General features: G+C 39.5%; 1 protein-coding gene across 6 annotated transcripts in view; it reads right to left on the bottom strand.

Annotated features, from left to right (window-relative positions):
- The window catches only part of PRRG1 (proline rich and Gla domain 1), a 371943-nt gene that overhangs the window by 75485 nt on the left and 272698 nt on the right, over window positions 1-23760 (bottom strand). For 5 of the 6 annotated variants that reach the window (XM_082446651.1, XM_082446653.1, XM_082446652.1 and 2 more), the window contains exon 2: window positions 7364-7414. The exons of the other annotated variant lie outside the window; for it this stretch is intronic. In XM_082446651.1, coding sequence (XP_082302777.1) covers window positions 7364-7373 — 10 coding nt within the window. In that variant the 5' untranslated portion in view covers window positions 7374-7414. The remainder of the gene's footprint in view (window positions 1-7363; window positions 7415-23760) is intronic. 6 annotated transcript variants of the gene reach the window in all.

Raw genomic sequence — 23760 nt, 5'->3', positions numbered from 1 at the left:
AAAATGGTCTAATTTGCACAAAATTAAGCACACAATCAGGTGGAATCATGAAAATACGGGAATTCCAAAGATAGGTATTTCTCCTATCACTAGGGCCTCAACTATTATCAACAAGAATATCATTAGTCTTAGAGTTTATAGTTGTCACAGCCATAAAACTTTGTTTTTAGCTTATGGATCTGATTTACACTGATTACAGTTCTGTCCCATATGGAAGAAAATGGAAACAACTATAACAATCACCATTTAATGGGGGGAAAGGCATGTAGAGAGACTCAGCAAATATGAAATATAGTTTTAAATACATAACTCTATGTTATAATGAATGCTTCACAATCTGTCAACATAGACAGTATGGTATTATCTATGTGACAGTTAGCTGTAATCTAGATGTTAGGAGTGAATAACTGTCCTAATAGAACACATACTACATTTAATCAAAAAGCCACATTTCAGAGGTGGTTGTTCAGACAGCACTCAAAGATAGTATTCAGCTATCTGTCTCTTCTGTGCACAAACAGCAGAGCATGATGGATTTCAGAAATGGAGTCTCATTGACAAATTAGTGCCTTTGTTAATTAGCACATGGATTTCAGAAATGACTTTTCGCTGGTGAAATCAATGTTATTTACATGTGAATTTGCTCTAGAAATGATAGAATTCAAACTTTCGCTTGCTCTGTCTGAAGGGGAGGTACTACATACCAGGAGTGCTCTCTTTTCCTCCCCTTCTCTCATAGTGGCTCCTCAGGGACCCCTTTAGAAAACCTGGCGCTTCACTGAGCAACACTGGAAACCACTGATCCATCTCAATCCCTTCATTTTACTGACAAGAAAACTGAAATCCAGAGGTTAAGTGACTTATCCAAGGACACAGCTGCTTGATTATAGGACCAGGACTACACCTTGGTTTCTAGAACCATAATGGAAGAAAATTTCACATACTGCGGTATGGGAAAGTCATTCTGGCTTATATATGATTTAACTCGAACTTTATGCTAACTAAAACAGCCTGTTTGTGGCCTATCAAACATGCATTGTACATCTGCCTTAATCCTTAAAGAAAAGGGTGCATTGGCCAGAAGTAAAAAATGTCCATGTTAAAAATAAAGATGAAATGCCTCCCGTCCTGGGTCACCAATGCTGGTATGCCTTCAATGATAAGACTCCCTTCCCAGGTGCGAAGGCCATACTGAGTCCCTGTGTATATGCTGATTTGTTGTGGCTGTTGTTTTGAAATCTTGAAGGAATGGATCCCTGACTTCTTTGATGTTCTTTGTTCTGACAAGATATAAAACTGTGCTAAAAACCATGCTTCTCCAGACTAGTTCCTCAAGAGTTATCTGAGCTGCTGTCTACCGGGCTATAGTTCTTAGTTTGGCTCAAATAAAACTTCTTTCTATTCCTATCATAGATCAGTTTATTGATTATTTCTGTTGACAACCATATACATTTGTCCCTCGGTAGGCATGGGGGATTCATTCCAGGACCCCCTATGGATACCAAATTCTGCAGATGCTCAAGTCCCTTATGTGAAATGGCATAGTATTTGCATATAACCTATGCACATCCTCTCATATACTATAAATCATCTCTACATTACTTATAATAACTAATACAATGTAAGTGATACATAAATAGTTGGAAACACAATGTAAATTCTATGTAAATAGTTGCTGGCATGCAGCAAATTCAAGTTTCACTTTTTTGAACTTTCTGGAATTTTTACTTTTTTCCAATATTTTTGATCCATGGTTGGTTGAATCCATGGATGTGGAACCCGTGGATACCTGCAGACACAGAGGGCCAACTCTAGTGCTCTCCTTTAGACTTGAATTACTTCTATGAAAATCATAATATGTTAATTATGGCTTATCTCTAAAGATTTCCTTCCCTTTATTCTAAATCAGTGGTTTTCAATCTTGGGAGACATTGCACCCCAGGGAACATTTGGCAGTGTCTGGATACATTTTTGATTCTCACAACTTGGGGGGGTAGGTGCCACTGGCATGTAGTGGGGAGAGGCCCCACGACAAAGACTTACCTGGCCCCAAATGTCAATAGTCACTCCTACATGTACGCCCCAAAGAACTGAGAACAGATACTCAAAAACTTGTACATCGAGGTTCACAGTAGCACTACTTAGAATAGCCAAAGGGTGGAAACAACACAAATGTCCACCAACTGATGAATGACTAATCACATTGTAGTATATTCATACAATGGGATATTATTCAGCCATAAAAAGGAATAAGGTATTTATACAACATGGATAAACCTAAAAACCATTATGCTAAGTGAAAAAAGCCAGACACAACAAAAGGGCACATATTGTATTATTCCATTTAAATGAAATATCTAGGATAGGTAAATCCATAGAGCTAGAAGTCAGATCACAGGTTGCCAGGGCCTGGGAAGGGAGAAATAGAGACTGACTGTTTAATGGGTAGAGGGTTTCCCTTGGAGGTGATGGAAATGTTTTGGTACAAGATAGTTGTACAACATTGTGACTGTACAAATGCCACTAAACTGTACACTTTAAAATGGTCAATTCTATGTTATGTGAATTGTTTTGCCTACATTATGTGTTCTGCCTCAATTTTTAAAAAAAATGTCAGTAGTGCTAAGGTTGAGAAACCATTCTAAACTTACGTACCAAAGTTATTTTCTTCTTGAATAGGTAAAAGGCAGAGAGGATTGCATCAAAGACAAAAAGCATCAAGCACTATAATGAGTTTAAAAAAAAAAAAAAAAAAAAGCAGCCTGACCCTTAAATAGTAAGCTCATTTTTTTTCTGATGGGAAAACTTGCCAGGAAAAAATAATGGCTGTTGTCAGCCCCAAACAGATTTGTTTTACTGTTATAAAATTATGAAGCTAGACAAGGGTTTACGATAAATTGGTGACATCATCTGAACTGCAGAGGCATGAATATGCTACCATAATAGAGAGACTCTCAGATTTAATATAGGCCAGAAAATGAAATAATTGTCTTTAAATGTGTGCCTTCACTTGAACTGTAAACCTGGGAGCTGTCAAATAAAATTAGGCACTACATTACGAGACAGTCACTTTACAAGGCTTGTCAGTTTGAACACTCATTCCCTGTTTGAAAACATGGAGCTGTATGCTCAGAATGAAAGTTTAGGATTGGCCTCAACTGAACAGTAGTTTAGCAGTGACTCAAAGAGCTTAGAAATTTACTGTGGTAGCTATAAACCATCTTTCCTTCCATTAAGTCTTAGTAAGTGGAGGGGACATGTTTGGGTTCTTTGAACTAAAGGAGCCAAGTACGTCCAGTGACCCAAAGGAATGATGCTGCTATGTTTTAATAATAATAAAAAAAGAGTGTAACTGGTAGCACTGTCTCTGTTTCTCTACAGCACAACAATATGTTCATGTATACTAGGACATCAAGGGCATGTTACCATTAAGCATGGAAAATGAAGATGGAAACTGACTTTGCAGATTAAGAATTTATAGACCTAGGGTTACCTCCTAGGCTAGGTAAAAGCTATCTCCAAAGATTAAATACTGAAAGAGGAGAAACAGAAAAAATGCTAAGGTATCTTTATATTTTTATGTTAATTATTCTTCACAAATAAGACCTGTCTGCCTGCTATCATTCAGCTATTCCAGATATTGTTTTCTATACAACAAAGCAAAATTAATCAGTTTGAAGTTTCATGGCTAAATATTATTCCTATTTTGTAAAAGACAAGTAGGAACATCTTGTGGTTTGCTATGATTGAGGAAACATGATGAATTTCTTCCAGAAGCTTTGTTATTAAGGTAAAGACAGTGAAATTAGCCATCATAACTGCATATTAGAGTAATAAATACCATAAATTGCTGGTATAGCACTTAAAATATACAGTAAGAGAAGTGTGTTCTGACAGAAAAAAATCAGATGGAAAATAGGTGTGATTCAAAGTCAAATTCTACTCAAACATTGTAACAAAAACAACCCCCAAATTTTTTAGCAAGACAACTCCCAAGAAATTGCTTTGTGGAATACTGAGACTTTTGTCATTTTATCGTGAATGTACCAGTTATTCAGGGGGGGCGGGGATGAAAAGGTAGGATAAAGTTTTACTTTCCATCTGAAGATGATTACTGATAAATACTCTCTAGTATTATGTACATAATATTTGGTAAGCCTATATATACATATTTGCAAAATCCTTACATTCTCTTCTTTGTGAAAACGTTAATTCTCTACTAAAATCTTACACATAATTTTATTTATACATGCTGTTGTTTTTTTGTAACAGCATCTCCCCTTGTTGTCTACATGCTGTTCTGGTATTCCATGCTGTATTTTATTCTTTGTGTTATGAAGAACCACAAATATAAAAACCTATCAATCAAGAAGGGTGACTTTCACCACAGAAGTGGTGTCTTACGCCCCTTACTCTGGGCACCTCCCACTGTGGGCAGTGTACAGCAAGCTTCTGAGTTGAATTATCTTGTTATCTAGCTTGATGACTGCCAATCACTGCTGCTGCCTTTGAATTACTGCAGCCATGGACCACCGCTGCTCAGAGGATTTTGATATTTGAGGCACTCCACTATCTGACACACGTGTTTTAGCTGTTACCATAAATGTTGATGAACACTGAGCCATTTCTCTTTTCCTATCTGCTCACTCCCCCATGCTGTGAGAAACATGAATATCATCGTAGTTCTAAGAAAATATTTTCTTCCATACCTTTCACAGCATCAGATAGCTCCTAAGTTTTTAATCAACTTTATACACTGCTGATGACTAGGGTGTTCAGAATACAATTTGTTGGAAGAAAATAAAAACTGGATATGACATAAGGAGACCTAGGTTTGTCTTCTGACTCTTCATTTATAAACTGTGGACTTTAGATAAGACTCTCTCATGACCCTCAGTTTTATAATACATAAAATGAAGATAATAATCCCTATTTACATTATAGGGTTCTCTTACAACTCAAATAAGATAATGAAGGAGAAATATGTACGAGTTATGAAATGCTCTACAGATACTTGTTAATATCAAAATAATTATATATTCATAAAAGTCCTAAATACTAAATTCTAGCTAAATACTAAATCCCTATATGGTAAATGGGATTTCAATGCCACATACAATGGACACAATTTGTAAGAATTTGTTTATGAATTTTTTCATATCACATAAATAAAAGAATGAGTCCTTTAACACATACTTATAAATAATTTCTTCATCCAGTATCAAAGAATACTAAAAGAGATTCACCTCAATTTCATTTTAATTTTTCATCTATACTGTATGGTTTCCCAGCTGTGTTCTTTGTTTTCATGGCTCCTTAATTAATGAGGCTAGTGCCATGTCTTTGTGATATTTTCCTCTGCTGTCCCTTTGTATGACACATTGAGCTATGTTTGTGAGAATCTTTGCCAAATCCACTAAAAACTCCATTGTACACTGCCAGAAAAGGAAAAAAAGAGCCCACAGAAGCACCTCTTTTTTCACTAAGCATCCTTTTTTTCAGCAATTAACAAGTATAATCAGACAAACTAAGTAAAGCTTAGAGTGTAAAGGATAGATTCTTTGAGATTCAGGATTCTAAGGATGTTTTTGAAGTGCTTAACACAGTCAAAATGCTGCTATTACAGGCTTCCATGTGTTTGTAAAAGTAGTATTTCTTTTGAAGCACTTCCCTTATCTCATCTCCAGGTTGGAAACATGCCCGTCTTTGCAGATTACAGTACCATGCCCTGTCCTTTAGCAAGAACTCTATTAATTACCTGACCATTTGAACAAATACTTGGTGGGGCGCCTTTTAAAGCAAGCACCGAATGATCTCCCTGCTAATAACCTGATGACCATTCTGAAAAGGAAGAATGAAAACAAGAAGGAATGTGTTGCCCTGTCTCAGCGCAGCTTTCTTCGCCATATGGCCATGATGAAATCCAATCATCACAACATTCTCCAAGTTCACTTGAAGCTTGGAGAAAGTGAGGATCAAACCATGATGAGTCACTCGGGAAGGTTCTGTTGACAGCTGACTTGGAGTTAGGATGTGGTATGGATTAGTCCCAGAACTTTGACCAGTTTTTTTTATTTAGTCATTTTTTAAAAATTTCTAAACCATCAGAGATTGGTATCTTTTGTGAAGGTTGGGAAAGAACCAGAATACCCAGGGAAGCACTGGAGAAAACACACAAAAGCTGGCTCATCAAGGTTCACGAAGATATTTTCTATCTATAATCCTTGGGGCTGCCTACCAGGGCCCATACTGACATGGGGCGAGAAAGATGCCTAGAGCATAAACATACGGAAGCACTCTCTGTCACTTGCACAACCCTAGTCCCAGCCCTGCTGCCTACAGACGCATCTGATCAAATAACTCCATTTTAACTACTGAAAGACATAACCAATGAAGATATACTTATTCAGTAAGGACAGCAATGAGCATACCACTGCACTCTTCCATTATACTTCAGAGTTCTCAACATGTTTTCATATATATTATCACATTATGACAACCACAGTCTCCTGAGGCTAATAGTGCAGAATGTTATTAATCCCACCTCAGAGATGAACAAACAAGTTTAGGGGAACGGTAGGATTTGATCAAGATAGTAGAGGTAGAACTTGAATTCAGGTCTTTGACCTATGTCCAGTACTCTTCTCATTATACTTACCCAACACCAAGTCTTCCTCTGAGGTCCTTTATAGCATCAGATTTTTATGGTCTACATTGATTAGAATTATTTATGAAGTCACTGCAGTGGCTGGTTATTAATAACTTAACAAAGAAATGACCTTAAATTTGTCTATTGTTCACTGCCCATATAATAGCCTTATGAGAAAAGAAAAATAAAAAGGATTCATCTAATGCTTCTTAATGCCAGGCTTAAACATTTTAGGGGCAACCAAAGCCATTTATAAGTCAAGCTCACAGATGAATTTTTTACTACTATCATTGGTTGCATAGTACCATCATATTTTTGTTTATGTTATTATCAGCAAGGCTCAGAAACCATTAGCAGCATATGGGTTACTTTGCTAAGAGTTGTAAAGAAGCTGGGATTAGGGCAGGTTTATATAATATCATGTTTGAGCCTTCTCTCCCTGTACTGGAAGATGTCCAGAAAAGAGCAGGGGGAAAAAAAAGACCCTTTCCAGTGAGCAACGTGTGATCTGTTGTCTTTTTCTGCACAGCCCTGCTTCAAACGAAACCTTTCTAACACTAACCAGAAATACGATTTAGGTGCCCAAAAAAAAACAGACAAACAAACAAACCAAAAAAACCCAAATACAAGCCTTGAGTTGCAAATCTAATTTCCTGGATATAGTGGATTAATGTGGAGAGAATCTAAGTTATTTAAAAGTAAAGAGAAACTTACTTCTCCCCATGTTTTCTTGTGGTCTCTGGTAGGTCCTTGGATGATGATTCACTGTAAAAAACACAGCACACACACAGTCAGATTCAAGTTCCATTAAAACTTATGTTGTCAACATGAGCATTTCATTTCAGTGCATTCCAATCTTGCCCCCTTACCTAAATAAAACAGATATCTAACCTCAGAGGACAGAAACACAGTATTCTGGAAGCATGGGCTCTACATCAGCTTACTATGACTTTGTTTATCTGGCATTAGTTTCTGCCCTTGCCAAATAAAAGTCATCAAATTGGTCACATAGCTTATCTCTTAGGAAGGCAGTGATATCAACAAAAAATGGTGGACAAAAATGCCAAAAGGCCCAATTTTAATAACAAGGCTAGCATGTTATTAGTTTGCCTATCCCTAGTTTCTCTTCAATGTCACTCTGTGACAAATCCAATACCATTTATAGTGTAACATTTTCCTGAATGGTGTCAAACAGCAGTACCTCTAATCAAATTATCCCTGCAGCAAAGCAGCCCACAGAGTTACTACCAATAAACAGTATGAATCAATAACTATGAGCTACTGACAACAGAAACTCTGGAGGAAAAAAATACATATTGCAGATGCAGGTGTGCATGGAGGAGCAGCAATTCTGTTTCTTTATGAAAATACATACACCGAAGCTAATTTATACTATAATGCTTTATTTTCTCACAGGCTTTAATCACAGAACTACCACACATCTATTGTTCACCTGCCACATTCCCAGTATGGAGCTAAGCACCAGAGAGGCAAAATTATAAGACATAATTTATCACTACATTAAGGAATATATAATCCACTTGAAGTCAAGCATATAGAGGAGAGTGATGTCATCAAGATGGTCACATAGATCATTCCCAACTTCAGTCCCCCTCACAAGAAGACCACCTAGCAACTATGCATAGAGAAGACTCCATTGTGAAGATGTTAGAACCTGAGGGTAAGGCTGAAGCACCCTGCTGGACAACAGAGACTGAGAAGGAGCACATTAGAAGGGTGAGAGGACTGGATATACCCTGACCACATCACCCTCCTCCCTGTGGGGAGAAGTGGGAATATGGATTCCATAATGGGAAAAGAGAGCCCGAGGTGGACATCCAGCTCCCCCAGCATATGGGACACTTCCCAGGAGGCCCACTCAGGTCTTCCCTCATGGAGATCACCAGAGGAATCTGCTGGGCTTGACTACTGGGGATCAGAGAGAGATGGAGAAGGGGGGGCGGGGCTTACAGCAAACAGTGCTCAGGCCCTGGCAAGTGGCATTCCTGCTCATATCAGTGCCTGAGCAAAGATCCCAGCCAGCAACTCTGGCCGTCTGCAGAGCTGAGCCAGTGGCCCCTTCTGGCTAGGGAGCTCAGTTGGTAGTTCTACCTGATTTGGACCCACAATCAATGGGCCAGACTGGAAATGAAGCCTGTTCTACCATCCAGCCTATGAAGGCAAGCAAATACTCAGCCTCGCCCAAGTGCTGAGCATAGCCTCCATTCTCTCCTTCCAGGAAGCCTGGCCAGGGAACTAGAGCAGCCACAAGCCCATCGTATAGCCCCACTTGATCAGGCAGCCAAGCCAGCAGCCCTGACCAACTGCTGAGCATAGCCACTGGCCCTGCAAAACCAAAGAGCTGGAACAGTGACCCTGGGCGACAAGGGAACCCAGCCTATGGGACTGCTAGAGAGGGAGAGCCCAGCCTACAATCCCACTCAGCCATGGATCCTAGCCTTACAACCCTGATAAGCAGAGGAGCCCAGTCTACGGCCCTGCCCAATTGCTGAACACAGTCTGCGGCCTTGCCCAGGCAGGAAGCCCAGCCAGTAATCCTGTCCAACCAAGAAGCATAGCCTGTGATCCCACCCAACAAGGAAGCTCAGCCTAGCAGCAGAGCACAGTCTACTGATCAGGAACACCAGAATGCAGCCCTGCTCAACTTCAGGGCACAGTCTGCGGCCCCACCTAATCGCAGAGCACAGCCTGAGGCCATGTCGAACCAATACGTCCTGCCTGGGGCCCTACTTAAACATAAAATCCAGCCAGCGGTACCACTTGGTGGTGGAGCACAGTCTGAGACTCCCCACAACCAGGGGTGATTGCTAAACCCAACCCACAGCCCTGCTCAATCATGGAATCCAACCAGTGGCACCACCCTACCAGCGAACACAGCCTGGGACTTTACCCAACTGGAGGTGATTGCAGAAGCCAGCCAGTGGCCCCATCTGACTGCTGAGCAAAACCAGTAGCCCCACCCAAACAGGGAGATGGTCACCCAGTGGTCCTGCTTGAACATGGAGCCCAGCCAATAGGCCTACCCAACTGTGGAGCCCAGCCAGTGGCATCCCCCCAACCTCAGAGCACAAGCAATTGCCTCATCCAACTAGAGACCCCAACAGCAAGCCCTGCTGACTGTGAAGGCTACCAGCTGACCTGTCCAGTAGCCTCAAGCTATCATGACTGGTGAAGGTCTTTCCCTACAGAAGTGAACCTGTAAAGTCTGGAGGAGGAGACTGTTTAAACAACACAAGGAATCAAGGATCACAAAGAAAAGAGGTAAACATAACATAACACCACCAAAAGAAACTAATAAAGCTCCAATAACTGACCCTAAAGTAACAGAGGTCTATAAGCTGTCTGAGAAAGAATTCAGAATAATCCTCTTAAAGAACTTCAGTGAACTACAAGAACACATAGACATCTAAAGAAAATTAGGAAAACAGTACACAAACAAAACAAAAAGTTCAAGAAAGAAATGGAAACTATCAAAAAAAAAACAAACCAGAAATCTTAGAGCTGAAGAATACAATGGCTGAAGAATTCAATAGAACAAAATGGCAATACCTGTCAAAAATTACTTTAAACATAAATGGATTAAATTCTCCAATCAAAAGACAGAATGGCTGAATGGATAAAAAACAAGATCCCAATGATATGCTGTCTACAAAAGACTCAACTTTAGTTTAAAGGACACATATAGGATGAAGTGATAGATATTCCAAGCAAGTGGTAACCGAAAGAAAGCAGGGATAGCTATACTAATATCAGACAAGGTAGACTTTAAGCTAAATATAGTCATGAGAGACAAAGAAGGTCATTATATAATGAAAATGGGGTCAATTCATCAAGAAGATATAACAATTGTAAATCTTTTTGCATCCAACACTGGAGCACCTAAATATATAAAGCAAATACTAATACAAATAAAACGAGAAACAGCAATACAATAACACCTGTTGACTTTAATATCCCACTCTCAGCAATGGATAGATCATCCAGACAGAGAATCAATCAGGAAACAGTGGATTTCAATAACACTATAGACTAAATGGATCAAACAGACATATATAGAACATTCCATCCAACAGCAACAGAATACACATTCTTCTCAAGCACAGAGAAAATTTTTCTAGGATTGATCATATGGTAGGCCACAAAATAAGTCTCAACAAATTCAAGAAGACAGAAATTTTATCAAGCATCTTTTACAAACACTATGTTATGAAGGCAGAAATCAATAACTGGAGGAAAGCCAGAAAAATTTCAAATACATGGAAATTAAACAACACACTCCTGACCAACCAATGGACCAAAGAAGAAATCAAAAGGTAAATAAAACAAGTTTTGAGACCTACAAAAATAGAGAAAACCTTCAAGATGGCAGAAGAGTAAGACGTGGAGATCCCCTTCCTCCCCACAAATACATCAGAAATACATCTACACGTGGAACAACTCCTACAGAACACCTACTGAACGCTGGCAGAAGACCTCAGACCTCCCAAAAGGCAAGAAACTCCCCACATACCCGGGTAGGGCAAAAGAAAAAAGAAAAAACAGAGACAAAACAATAGGGACAGGACCTGCACCAGTGGGAGGGAGCTGTGAAGGAGGAAGGGTTTCCACACACTAGGAAGCCCCTTCACTGGCGGAGATGGGGGATGGCGGGAAGGGGGGGAGGAGCTTCGGAGCCACGGAGAAGAGCGCAGCCACAGGGGTGCGGAGGGCAAAGCAGAGAAGTTCCCGCACAGAGGAGCGGTGCCGACCAGCACTCACCAGCCCGAGAGGGTTGTCTGCTCACCTGCCGGGGCAGGCGGGGGCTGGGAGCTGAGGCTCCGGCTTCGGAGGTCGGGCCCCAGGGAGAGGACTGGGGTTGGCGGCGTGAACACAGCCTGAAAGGGGCTAGAGCGCCACGGCTAGCTGGGAGGGAGTCCGGGAAAAGGTCTGGAGCTGCCGAACAGGCAAGAGACTTTTTCTTGCCTCTTTGTTTCCTGGTGCACGAGGAGAGGGGATTCAGAGCGCCACCTAAACGAGCTCCAGAGATGGGCGTGAGCCGCGGCTATCAGTGTGGACCCCAGAGACGGGCATGAGATGCTAAGGCTGCTGCTGCCGCCACCAAGAAGCCTGTGTGCAAGCACAGCTCACTCTCCACACTGCCCTTCCCGGGAGCCTGTGCAGCCCGCAACTGCCAGGGTCCCGTGATCCAGGGACAACTTCCCCAGGAGAACGCACGGCGCGCCTCAGGCTAGTGCAATGTCTTGCTGGCCTCTGCTGCTCCATACCCCTCCCTCCCCCGGACCTGAGTGAGCCAGAGCCCCCGAAGCAGCTGCTCCTTTAACCCAGTCCTGTCTGAGCAGAAGAAAAGACACCCTCAGGTGACCTACAGGCAGAGGCGGGGCCAAATCCAAAGAAGACCCCCAGGAGCTGTGCAAACAAAGAAGAGAAAGGGAAATCTCTCTCAGCAGCCTCAGAAGCAGCGGATTAAATCTCCACAATCAACTTGATGTACCCTGCAGCTGTGGAATACCTGAAAAGACAACGAATCATCACAAATTGAGACGGTGGACATCGGAAGCAACTATATATATATATATTTTTCCTTTTTCTCTTTCTGTGAGTGTGTATGTGTATGCTTCTGTGTGTGACTTTGTCTGTATAGCTGTGCTCTTACCATATGTCCTAGGGTTCTTTCTGTCCGTTTCTTTTTTTTTCTTTAGTATAGTTTCTAGCACTTGTTACCACTGGTGGATTTGTTTTTTAGTTTGGTTGCTCTCTTTCTTTCTTTCTTTTTTTCTCCCTTTTATTCTGAGCCGTGTGGATGACAGGGTCTTGGTGCTCCGGCTGGGCGTCAGGCCTGTGCCTCTGAGGTGGGAGAGCCAAGTTCAGGACATTGGTCCACCAGAGACCTCCCAGGTGCACGTAATATCAGATGGCGAAAATCTCCCAGAGATCTCCATCTCAACATCAAGACCCAGCTTCACTCAACGACCAGCAAGCTACAGTGCTGGACACCCTATGCCAAACAACTGTCAAGACAGGAACACAACCCCACCGATTAGCAGAGAGGCTACCTAAAATCATAATAAGGTCACAGACATCCCAAACCACACCACCGGACGTGGACCTGCCCACCAGAAAGACAAGATCCAGCCTCATCCACCAGAACACAGGCACTAGTCGCTTCCACCAGGAAGCCTACACAACCCACTGAACCAACCTTACCCACTGGGGGCAGACACCAAAAACAATGGGAACTACGAACCTGCAGCCTGCAAAAAGGAGACCGCGAACACAGTAAGTTAAGCAAAATGAGAAAACAGAGAAGCACACAGCAGATGAAGGAGAAAGGTAAAAACCCACCAGACCAAACAAATGAAGAGGAAATAGGCAGTCTACCTGAAAAAGAATTCAGAGTAATGATAGTAAGGATGATCCAAAATCTTGGAAATAGAATGGAGAAAATACAAGAAACGTTTAACAAGGACCTAGAAGAACTAAAGAGCAAACAAACAATGATGAACAACACAATAAATGAAATTAAAATTTCTCTAGAAGGAATCAATAGCAGGATAACTGAGGCAGAAGAACGGATAAGTGACCTGGAAGATAAAATAGTGGAAATAACTACTGCAGAGCAGAATAAAGAAAACAGAATGAAAAGAATTGAGGACAGTCTCAGAGACCTCTAGAACAACATTAAACACACCAACATTCGAATTATAGGGGTCCCAGAAGAAGAAGAGAAAAAGAAAGGGACTGAGAAAATATTTGAAGAGAATATAGTTGAAAACTTCCCTAATACTGGAAAGAAAATAGTTAATCAAGTCCAGGAAGCGTAGAGAGTCCCATACAGGATAAACCCAAGGAGAAAAATGACAAGACACATACTAATCAAACTATCAAAAATTAAATACAAAAAAAATATTAAAAGCAGCAAGGGAAAAACAAAAAATGACATACAAAGGAAGCCCGATAAGGTTAAGAACTGATATTTCAGCAGAAACTCTGCAAGCCAGAAGGGAGTGGCAGGACATATGTAAAGCGATCAAAGTGAAAAACCTACAACCAAGATTACTCTACCCAGCAAGGATCTCATTCAGATTCGATGGAGACATTAAAACCTTTAGAGACAAGCAAAAGCTGAGAGAATTCAGCACCACCAAACCAGCTTTACAACAAATGCTAAAGGAACTTCTCTAGGCAGGAAACACAAGAGAAGGAAAAGACCTACAATAACAAACCCAAAACAATTAAGAAAATGGGAACAGGAACATACATATCGATAACTACCTTAAATGTAAATGGATTAAACGCTCCCACCAAAAGACACAGACTGGCTGAATGGATACAAAAACAAGACCCGTATATATGCGGTCTACAAGAGACCCACTTCAGACCTAGGGACACATACAGACTGAAAGTGAGGGGATGTAAAAAGATATTCCATGTAAATGGAAATCAAAAGAAAGCTGGAGTAGCAATTCTCATATCAGACAAAATACACTTTAAAACAAAGACTATTACAAGAGAGAAAGAAGGACTTTACATAATGATCAAGGGATCAATCCAAGAAGAAGATATAACAATTGTAAATATTTATGCACCCAACATAGGAGCACCTCAATACATAAGGCAAATGCTAACAGCCATAAAAGGGGAAATGGACAGTAACACAATCATAGTAGGGGGCTTTAAGACCCCACTTTCACCAATGGACAGATCATCCAAAGGAAAATAAATAAGGAAACACAAGCTTTAAATGATACATTAAACAAGATGGACTTAATTGATATTTATAGGACATTCCATCCAAAAACAACAGAATACACTTTCTTCTCAAGTGCTCATGGAACATTCTCCAGGACAGATCATATCTTGGGTCACAAATCAAGCCTTGATAAATTTAAGAAAACTGAAATCGTATCAAGTATCTTTTCCGACCACAATGCTATGAGACTAAATATCAAGTACAGGAAAAAATCTGTAAAAAATACAAACACATGGAGGCTAAACAATACACTAAATAATAACCAAGAGATCACCGAAGAAATCAAAGAGGAAATAAAAAAATACCTAGAAACAAATGACAATGAACACACAACGACCCAAAACCTATGGGATGCAGCAAAAGCAGTTCTAAGAGGGAAGTTTATAGCAATACAATCCTACCTCAAGAAACAAGAAACATCTCAAATAAACAACCTAACCTTACACCTAAAGCAATTAGAGAAAGAAGAACAAAAAAACCCCCAAAGTTAGCAGAAGAAAAGAAATCGTAAAGATCAGATCAGAAATAAATGAAAAAGAAATGAAGGAAACAATAGCAAAGATCAATAAAACTAAAAGCTGGTTCTTTGAGAAGATAAACAAAATTGATAAACCATTAGCCAGACTCATCAAGAAAAAAAGGGAGAAGACTCAAATCAATACAATTAGAAATGAAAAAGAAGTAACAACTGACATTGCAGAAATACAAAGGATCATGAGAGATTGCTACAAGCAACTCTATGCCAATAAAACGGACAACCTGGAAGAAATAGACAAATTCTTAGAAAAGGACAACCTTCTGAGGCTGAACCAGGAAGAAACAGAAAATATAAACAGACCAATCACAAGCACTGACACTGAAACTGTGATTAAAAACCTTCCAAAAAACAAAAGCCCAGGACAAGATGGCTTCACAGGTGAATTCTATCAAACATTTAGAGAAGAGCTAACACCTATCCTTCTCAAACTCTTCCAAAATATGCAGAGGGAGAAACACACCCAAACTCATTCTACGAGGCCACCATCACCCTGATACCAAAACCAGACAAAGATGTCACAAAGAAAGAAAACTACAGGCCAATATCACTGATGAACATAGATGCAAAAAACCTCAACAAAATACTAGCAAACAGAATCCAACAGCACATTAAAAGGATCATACACCATGATCAAGTGGGGTTTATCCCAGGAATGCAAGGATTCTTCAATATACGCAAATCAATCAATGTGATACACCATGTTAACAAATTGAAGAAGAAAAACCATATGATCATCTCAACACATGCAGAAAAAGCTTTTGACAAAAATCAACACCCATTTATGATAAAAACTCTCCAGAAAGTAGGCATAGAGGGAACTTACCTCAACATAATAAAGGCCATATATGACAAACCCACAGCCAACATTGTCCTCAACAGTGAAAACCTGAAACCATTTCCACTAAGATCAGGAAGAAGGCAAGGTTGCCCACTCTCACCACTATTATTCAACATAGTTTTGGAAGTTTTAGCCACAGCAATCAGAGAAGAAGAAGAAATAAAAGGAAACCGAATTGGAAAAGTAGAAGTAAAACTGTCAGTGTTTGCAGATGACATGATACTATACATACAGAATCCTAAAGATGCTACCAGAAAACTACTGGAGCTAATCAATGAACTTGGTAAAGTAGCAGGATACAAAATTAAGGCACAGAAATATCTTGCATTCCTATACATTAATGATGAAAAATCTGAAAGTGAAATTAAGGAAACACTCCCATTTACCATTGCAACAAAAAGAATAAAATACCAAGGAATAAACCTACCTAAGGAGACAAAAGACCTGTATGAAGAAAACTATAAGACACTGATGAAAGAAATTAAAGATGATACAAGCACATGGAGAGATACACCATGTTCTTGGATTAGAAGAATCAACACTGTGAAAATGACTACCGTACACAAAGCAAACTACAGATTCAATGTAATCCCTTTCAAACTACCAATGGCATTTTTCACAGAACTAGAACAAAAAAGTTCACAATTTGTATGGAAACACAAAAGACCCCGAATAGCCAAAGCAATCTTGAGAAAGAAAAACAGAGCTGGAGGAATCAGGCTCCTGGACCTCCGACTATACTACAAAGCTACAGTAATCAAGACAGTACGGGACTGGCACAAAAACAGAAATATAGATCAATGAAACAGGATAGAAAGCCCAGAGATAAACCCACGCACATATGGTCACCTTATTTTGATAAAGGAGGCAAGAATATACAATGGAGAAAAGACAGCCTCTTCAATAAGCGGTGCTGGGAAAACTGGACAGCTACATGTAAAAGAATGAAATTAGAACACTCCCTAACACCACATACAAAAATAAACTCAAAATGGATTAAAGACCTAAATGTAAGGCCAGACACTATAACACCCTTAGAGGAAAACATAGGCAGAACACTCTATGACATACATCACAGCAAGATCCTTTTTGACCCACCTCCTACAGAAATGGAAATAAAAACAAAAATAAACACATGGGACCTAATGAGACTTAAAAGCTTTTGCACAGCAAAGGAAACCATAAACAAGATGAAAAGACAACCCTCAGAATGGGAGAAAATATTTGCAAATGAAGCAACTGACAAAGGATTAATCTCCAAAATTTACAAGCAGCTCATGCAGCTCAGTATCGAAAAAACAAACAACCCAATCCAAAAATGGGCAGAAGACCTAAATAGACATTTCTCCAAAGAAGATATACAGATTGCCAACAAACACATGAAAGGATGCTCAACATAACTAATCATTAGAGAAATGCAAATCAAAACTACAATGAGGTACCACCTCACACCGGTCAGAATGGCCATCATCAAAAAATCTACAAACAATAAATGCCGGAGAGGGTGTGGAGCAAAGGGAACCCTCTTGCACTGTTGGTGGGAATGTACATTGATACAGCCACTATGGAGAACAGTATGGAGGTTCCTTAAAAAACTAAAAATAGAACTACCATACGACCCAGCAATCCCACTACTGGGCATATACCCTGAGAAAACCATAATTCAAAAAGAGTCATGTACCACAATGTTCACTGCAGCTCTATTTACAATAGCCGGGATATGGAAGCAACCTAAGTGTCCACCGACAGATGAATGGATAAAGAAGATGTGGCACAAATATACAATGGAATATTACTCAGCCATAAAAAGAATCAAAATTGAGTCATTTGTAGTGAGGTGGATGGAGTTAGAGTCTGTCATACAGAGTGAAGTAAGTCAGAAAGAGAAAATAAATACTGTATGCTAACATATATATATGGAATCTAAAAAAGAAAAAAAAATGGTCATGAAGAACCTAGGGAGGAAGGGAATAAAGATGCAGACCTACTAGAGAATGGACTTGAGGACACCGGGAGGGGGAAGGGTAAGCTGGGACAAAGTGAGAGAGTGGCATGTACATATATACGCTACCAAATGTAAAACCGATAGCTAGTGGGAAGCAGTCCCATAGCACAGGGAGATCAGCTCGGTGCTTTGTGACCACCTAGAGGCGTGGGATAGGGAGGGTGGGAGGGAGGGAGACGCAAGCGGGAAGAGATATGGGGATATATGTATACGTATAGCTGATTCACTTTGTTATAAAGCAGAAACTAACACACCATTGTAAAGTAATTATACTCCAATAAAGATGTTAAAAAAAGGTACTAAAAATAAATGAAACCAAAAAAAAAAGAAAACAAAAGGAGAAACACAACACAAGAAACCCAATGTGATGCAACAAAGCATCTCATTGCTTTTGAGAGGAATGAGTTCTAAGAGGAAGTTTATAGCAGTAAACCTTTAAGAGAAAAGAAGGATCTCAAAAGAACAACGGAACTTTACCCCTCAAGGAATTAGTAAAAGAAGAACAAACTAAGCCCACAGTTAGTAGAGGAAGGAAATACTAAATATCAGAGCAGAAATAAATGAAATAAAGAATAGGAAAACAATAGAAAAGATTAATGAAACTAAAAGTTGGTTCATTGAGAAGATGAAGAAAATTTACAAATTTTTAGCTAGACCAAGAAAAAAAAGGACGCAAATAAATAAGATCAGAAATGAAAGAGGAGGCATTACAACTAATACCACAAAAATACAAAGGATCATGAGACTAGTATGAACAATTATACACCAACAAATTAAACAACCTAGAAGTATTAGCATAGGAAAAAAACAAAACAAAACAGATAGACCAAAAGAACAGAATCCAGAATCCGGAAATAAACCCAAGCATATAAGGTCAACTAATATTTGACAAGGGAGCCAAGAACACTCAATGGGGAAAAGACAGTCTCTTCAATAAACGATTCTGGGAAAACTAGATATTCACATGCAAAAAAATGAAAGTGGACCACCTACCTTAACGCCATCGACAAAAATTAACTTGAAATGAATTAAAGACTTAAATATAAGACTTGAACTCATAAAAGTCCTAGAAGAAAACAAAGGGAAACAACACGGGCAAGAGAAAGCACAAATAAATGAGACTACACCAAACTAAAAAGCTTCTGCATAGCAAAAGAAATGATCAACAAAATGAAGAGGTAACCAAAGGAATGGGAGAGTTTATTTGCAAACCACATATCCAATAAAGGGTTAATATCCAAAATATACAATGAACTTACACAACTCAACAGCCAAAAAACAACCAAATTTTAAAATAGGCAATGAATCTAAGTAAACATTTTTCAAAAGAAAACATACAAATGGCCAACAGGTATATGAAAAGGTGCTCAACATCACTAATCATGAGAGAAATGCAAATCAAAACCACAACGATACATCACATCTCACACCTGTTACTATGTCTATTATCAAAGACAAGAAATAATAAATGCTAGTGAGAACATGGAGAAAGGGGAACCCTTGGACACTGTTGGTGGGAATGTAACCTACTACAGCCACTGTGGAAAGGAGTACGAAAGTTCCTCAAGAAAATAAAAAAACAGAAATACCATGTGATCCAGCAATTCCTCTTTGGGGTATATAGCTGAAGGAAATGAAACCACTATCTGGAAGAGATTTCTGTACCACTATGTTCACTGCAGCATCATTTACAATAGTCAAGACATGGAAACACCTAAATGCCTACCAACAGAAAATGGATAAACACACACACACACACTGGAATATTATTCAGCCATAAAACAGAAAATTCTGCCACTTGTGACAAGATGGATGAATCTTAAAGCATTAGGCTACGTGAAATAAGTCAGATACTGAAAGACAAATACTGTATAATCTCACTTATATGTGGAATCTGAAGAGAACCAAACTCATAAAAATAGAGAGTAGCCTGGTGGTTGCCAGGAGTTGGGGCAGGGAGTGGTGGTGAGAATGGGTGAAGATGGTCAAAAGGTACAAACTTCCAATTTTAAGATGAGTAAGTTCTGGGGATGTAATATAGAGCATGATTATAGTTATCAATAGTTACTGTATATTTGAAAGATGCTAAGCAAGTAGACCTTAAAAGTTCTCAACACACCACGCAAAAAATTATAACTATGTGAGGTGATGGATCCGCTAACTAACCTTATTGTGGTGATGGATATATTAAGTAACATTATTGTGGCAATCATTTCACAATATATCTATGTATCAAATCATCACATTGTACACCTTAAACTTATACAATGTTATATATCAATTATATCTCAAATAAAGCTGGGAAAGAAAGAAATTAAGCATATATGAAATAGAGACAATCAGGGAATAAATATGCGGCTGAAACCTGAGAACTAGTTGTGTAACACTGGAAAATTTTCTATCTCAAGTTCTTTGCAAAAGGAGGGAGCAGAACTAGATGAGTGTTTCCCAAATTGATGTCCACAGGATGTTAAAAGGTGCATTATTCAGCAATAGGGCTCTGATCAAATAAATGTAAGACATGCTGTCTTAAGGTTAAACAGGTTTCTTTATTATAAAACTTTTCAGAGCCTTAAAAATGCTAATAAGCAATGTGACAAAAGTATAGTCTCTCAATGTATTTGGCTAGACAATCCTTTTTGTGAGCAATCAGTATTTCTTAGGAGTTCTATTCTTGGGAGCTCAGTTTGGGAAACTGGACAAGATAACTCCTAAAACCTCTTGCAGCTCTGAAATTTCATTACTTTCTAACAAGGCATTAATTGTATGGAACAAAATTAACATAAGGTGAATCAAGAAAGAAGTCAAGGGGGCTTGATTCTCAGAGAATTTTGGAGCCAAAAGGAACTTGAGAAATCATCTAATGATTTCTCATCATCTCACCTTTTATTTAAAGCAGCAGACCTCCTCTCAAAAAATCTTATGCAGAACACTAATATATAAAATGGGTTAGGGCCAAAGTTTTCAGGTTGAATTGAAGTGGAGGGCTGTAGTCCCACTCACTGGGATTTCTCCTTGAGGCAGCCTAGAAATACCTCGTCGGAAAGTAAGAGTTTAGTGAGCCCTGACCCTTCAGATGAAGCTCTTCTGGGAAGGCTTTAGGAAAGAGCTGGAACTCTCATACATATTCACGGGAAGGTCCTTCACCCTTCCCAGTATCATCTCAATTTTCACTGTCACCCCTCCAAATCAGATAAGTAAAATAAGCATTATGTAAAGAGAATTATACAACCTCTTTGACTCCAAGAAAAAACAAAAGAAAGTCAATACACTAAAATGCAATCCCTATACAATCGAGACACTATGAAAGAGTTAAGCCAGGGAGTCCACATGGCTAAATTTGGATTTTAAGAAGTTCTCTGTGGTGGCAGCAGGGAAAGAAGATTTGACTGGCAAGGCTTCTTGTATTTTATTTCTTGTTTATTCTTTAATATTTAATAGTCTTTTTGAAAAGAATCAAGTCATTCTCAGTTGTGTTAGGGGAACCACAAAGGAAAGGGTTGTCAGGCATAGTCCAGGAGTTTCAAGAGGACTTGCCTCTCCAGAGGTCAACAAGGTGGAGAGAACAGGCTTCAGAGGCAGCTCTCTTCCAGGTGAAGACAAAACCAAGGAGGTAAAGATCAATATTACCCGTCAGCTGACTCACCTAGTGTTCCAGTAGTAAACTTGCAAAGATCCGAATCTTGTTTTAAAGAAGACAGTTTCCTTACAGAGGTATGGCGTTTAAGGCCTACTGCCAATATTGCCCCCAAAACCCTGTATTCCCCCAGTCCCAGGTTACTACCCTGCTTCTTCTCCTGTTGCCAGGGTTTAGCTTTTTCTTTCTACTCTGATCCCCTCTTGCTTTATTCTCTTCTTTCAGCTGCTGTGTGTGTGTGTGTGTGTGTGTATTTAAGTCTGTATACCTCTCTAAGCAGCAGTATTCATCAATCTTGACTCTTAGTCAGATCCTCATCCCAAACTAAGTATCACTTCTAAAGTAATGGCAACACACTTAAAAACAACAACAAAGCAGCTTTTAGCCAGACATTAGGAAATCTAAATAAAAATCACTGTTCCATGGACTTACCCAGCCTGGCATTAAACATTCTCAACAAGCAGCTTCCACCTTCATCAGCAGTCACCCTACATTGCAGCCAAAGTGGCCTCTACTCATCCCTTAAGTATGCTTTAAGTTGTTCCAGCTCTATTCCTCTGCACTTTTTCTCTGCAATGTCCATACCTACTAAGATTCCATTCATCCTTTACTATCAGTAGTGTAGCCTTTCCTCATCACATGAACAGGAAGAAATCTTTGTTTCCTTTGAACTCTCATACAATATGGAACTTAGGTGCTATGTCATACAGATGTGCATACCTTACAGTATCCATCAGACTGTCCAGTTTTCAGAGGGTAATCAATTTGTCTTCAACATCTGTGTCTAGGTTGTACAGGACACCAGATCATTCCCAATGAGGGCTCTAGTGGCTGGACTTAGAGGAGGCTCTCATACCTGGTATATTCAGGACACACTGTTTGCCTAAGTTTCCCTTAGTATAGAGCAATGCATCAAACTCCAGTCATTTACATACCACCTTAATCAATTTTATGATTTTTGCTAAATGCATTTATTGTCTACACTTAATGTTTCCTTCAATTAAGCCATTTTTTAAACTTCAGTATCCACTTTAGCCTTGTCCTGTAAAATACTATGTGAAATCATGGGTTCAAAACGTTATCTTTTTCTAATGCATATAAAAATGCATAACTATTAAAGTTCTAGAACTTTTTCAAGGTTCCCTCTAGTTATCTTGCATATCACAAGCAGTATACTTTCTGGAACACCGTTCACTCCTGTCTTCAGTCAATTAAAAAAATACTGGGGGTCTTTTACTTGCCAGGCACTGTTCTATTCTTTAAAAGGGCATTTGTTCTCAACTGGAGGCAATTTTCTCCCCAAAAGACGTTTAGCAATGTCTAGAGATATTTTTGCTTGTCACAACTGGGGAGGGGTGTTACTAACCTCTAGTGGGTTGAGGCCAGAGATACTGGTAAACATCCTACAATTCACAGAACAGTCCCCCACAACAAAGAATTACCTGGTCCAAAATGTCAACAGTGTCAAAGTTGAGAAACCCTGCTTCAGAGAAACACGGCAAACAAAAGAGAGACAAATTCTCTGCTTTTTTGGAGCTTACAATCCAGTAACAACGTTACGGATGCTACTGTCTTCCAGTACATTCAAGTAACATTCATCAGTCTACAGTTTTTAGGATTTCTTCTCTGTGGTGTGTATTTCTTATATACGGAAGGCATGCTGGTACTGAGCAAATTTCCAGAACTGTGGCCTCTTAAATAACGGCAGGTTACGTACATCCCGACAAGAGCTCCCCCACCAGGTCAGAGTGTGGGCTTTGCCACCACATGTACCAGGGTTTGAGGCCTGCCTTGCCAATCACTAGCTATGTGGCCTTGGGCAAGTTATTTAACTCTCTAATTCTCAGTTTCTCCATCCATAATGGAGTTATTATCAGTAGCCCTGTTTTCACAGACTTTGAGGGAAGATTAAATGAGAACAGCTAGAACAGTTCTTGATTACAATAAATAAACAGTGAGCAGGACCTGTGAGGATCATAACAAAGACTTCCTTTTCCCAAAATGTCTTGGTTCAATGTAGTGCTGGTGGTCAATCTGGTTCACTACATTAAGTGTAAATATTACTACTTAAGACAGAGGGTAGAATAATATATATTTTATGACCTGAATTTTTAAAAATAAAATTTGATTTTAAAGTTTTACCTTCAGTTGCATGTCCTATTTAAGTTTGCAATGTGTGCCCTCAGTTCTTTAAGAGCCTCCTTTGCCGGTTTTGATGTCCTTACACACGCTTGCCTCTCTCTTCCCAGACTTCCAGTGACAATCACAGCCTGGAAACTCCTAATCCCAGTAGTGATTCTTCTTCCAGTAATCCTCTGAGAT

Source organism: Balaenoptera physalus (assembly GCF_965194825.1).
Source record: "Balaenoptera physalus genome assembly, chromosome: X".
NCBI classification, from domain to species: domain Eukaryota; kingdom Metazoa; phylum Chordata; class Mammalia; order Artiodactyla; family Balaenopteridae; genus Balaenoptera; species Balaenoptera physalus.
This window is presented reverse-complemented; position numbering and strand designations above follow the sequence as displayed.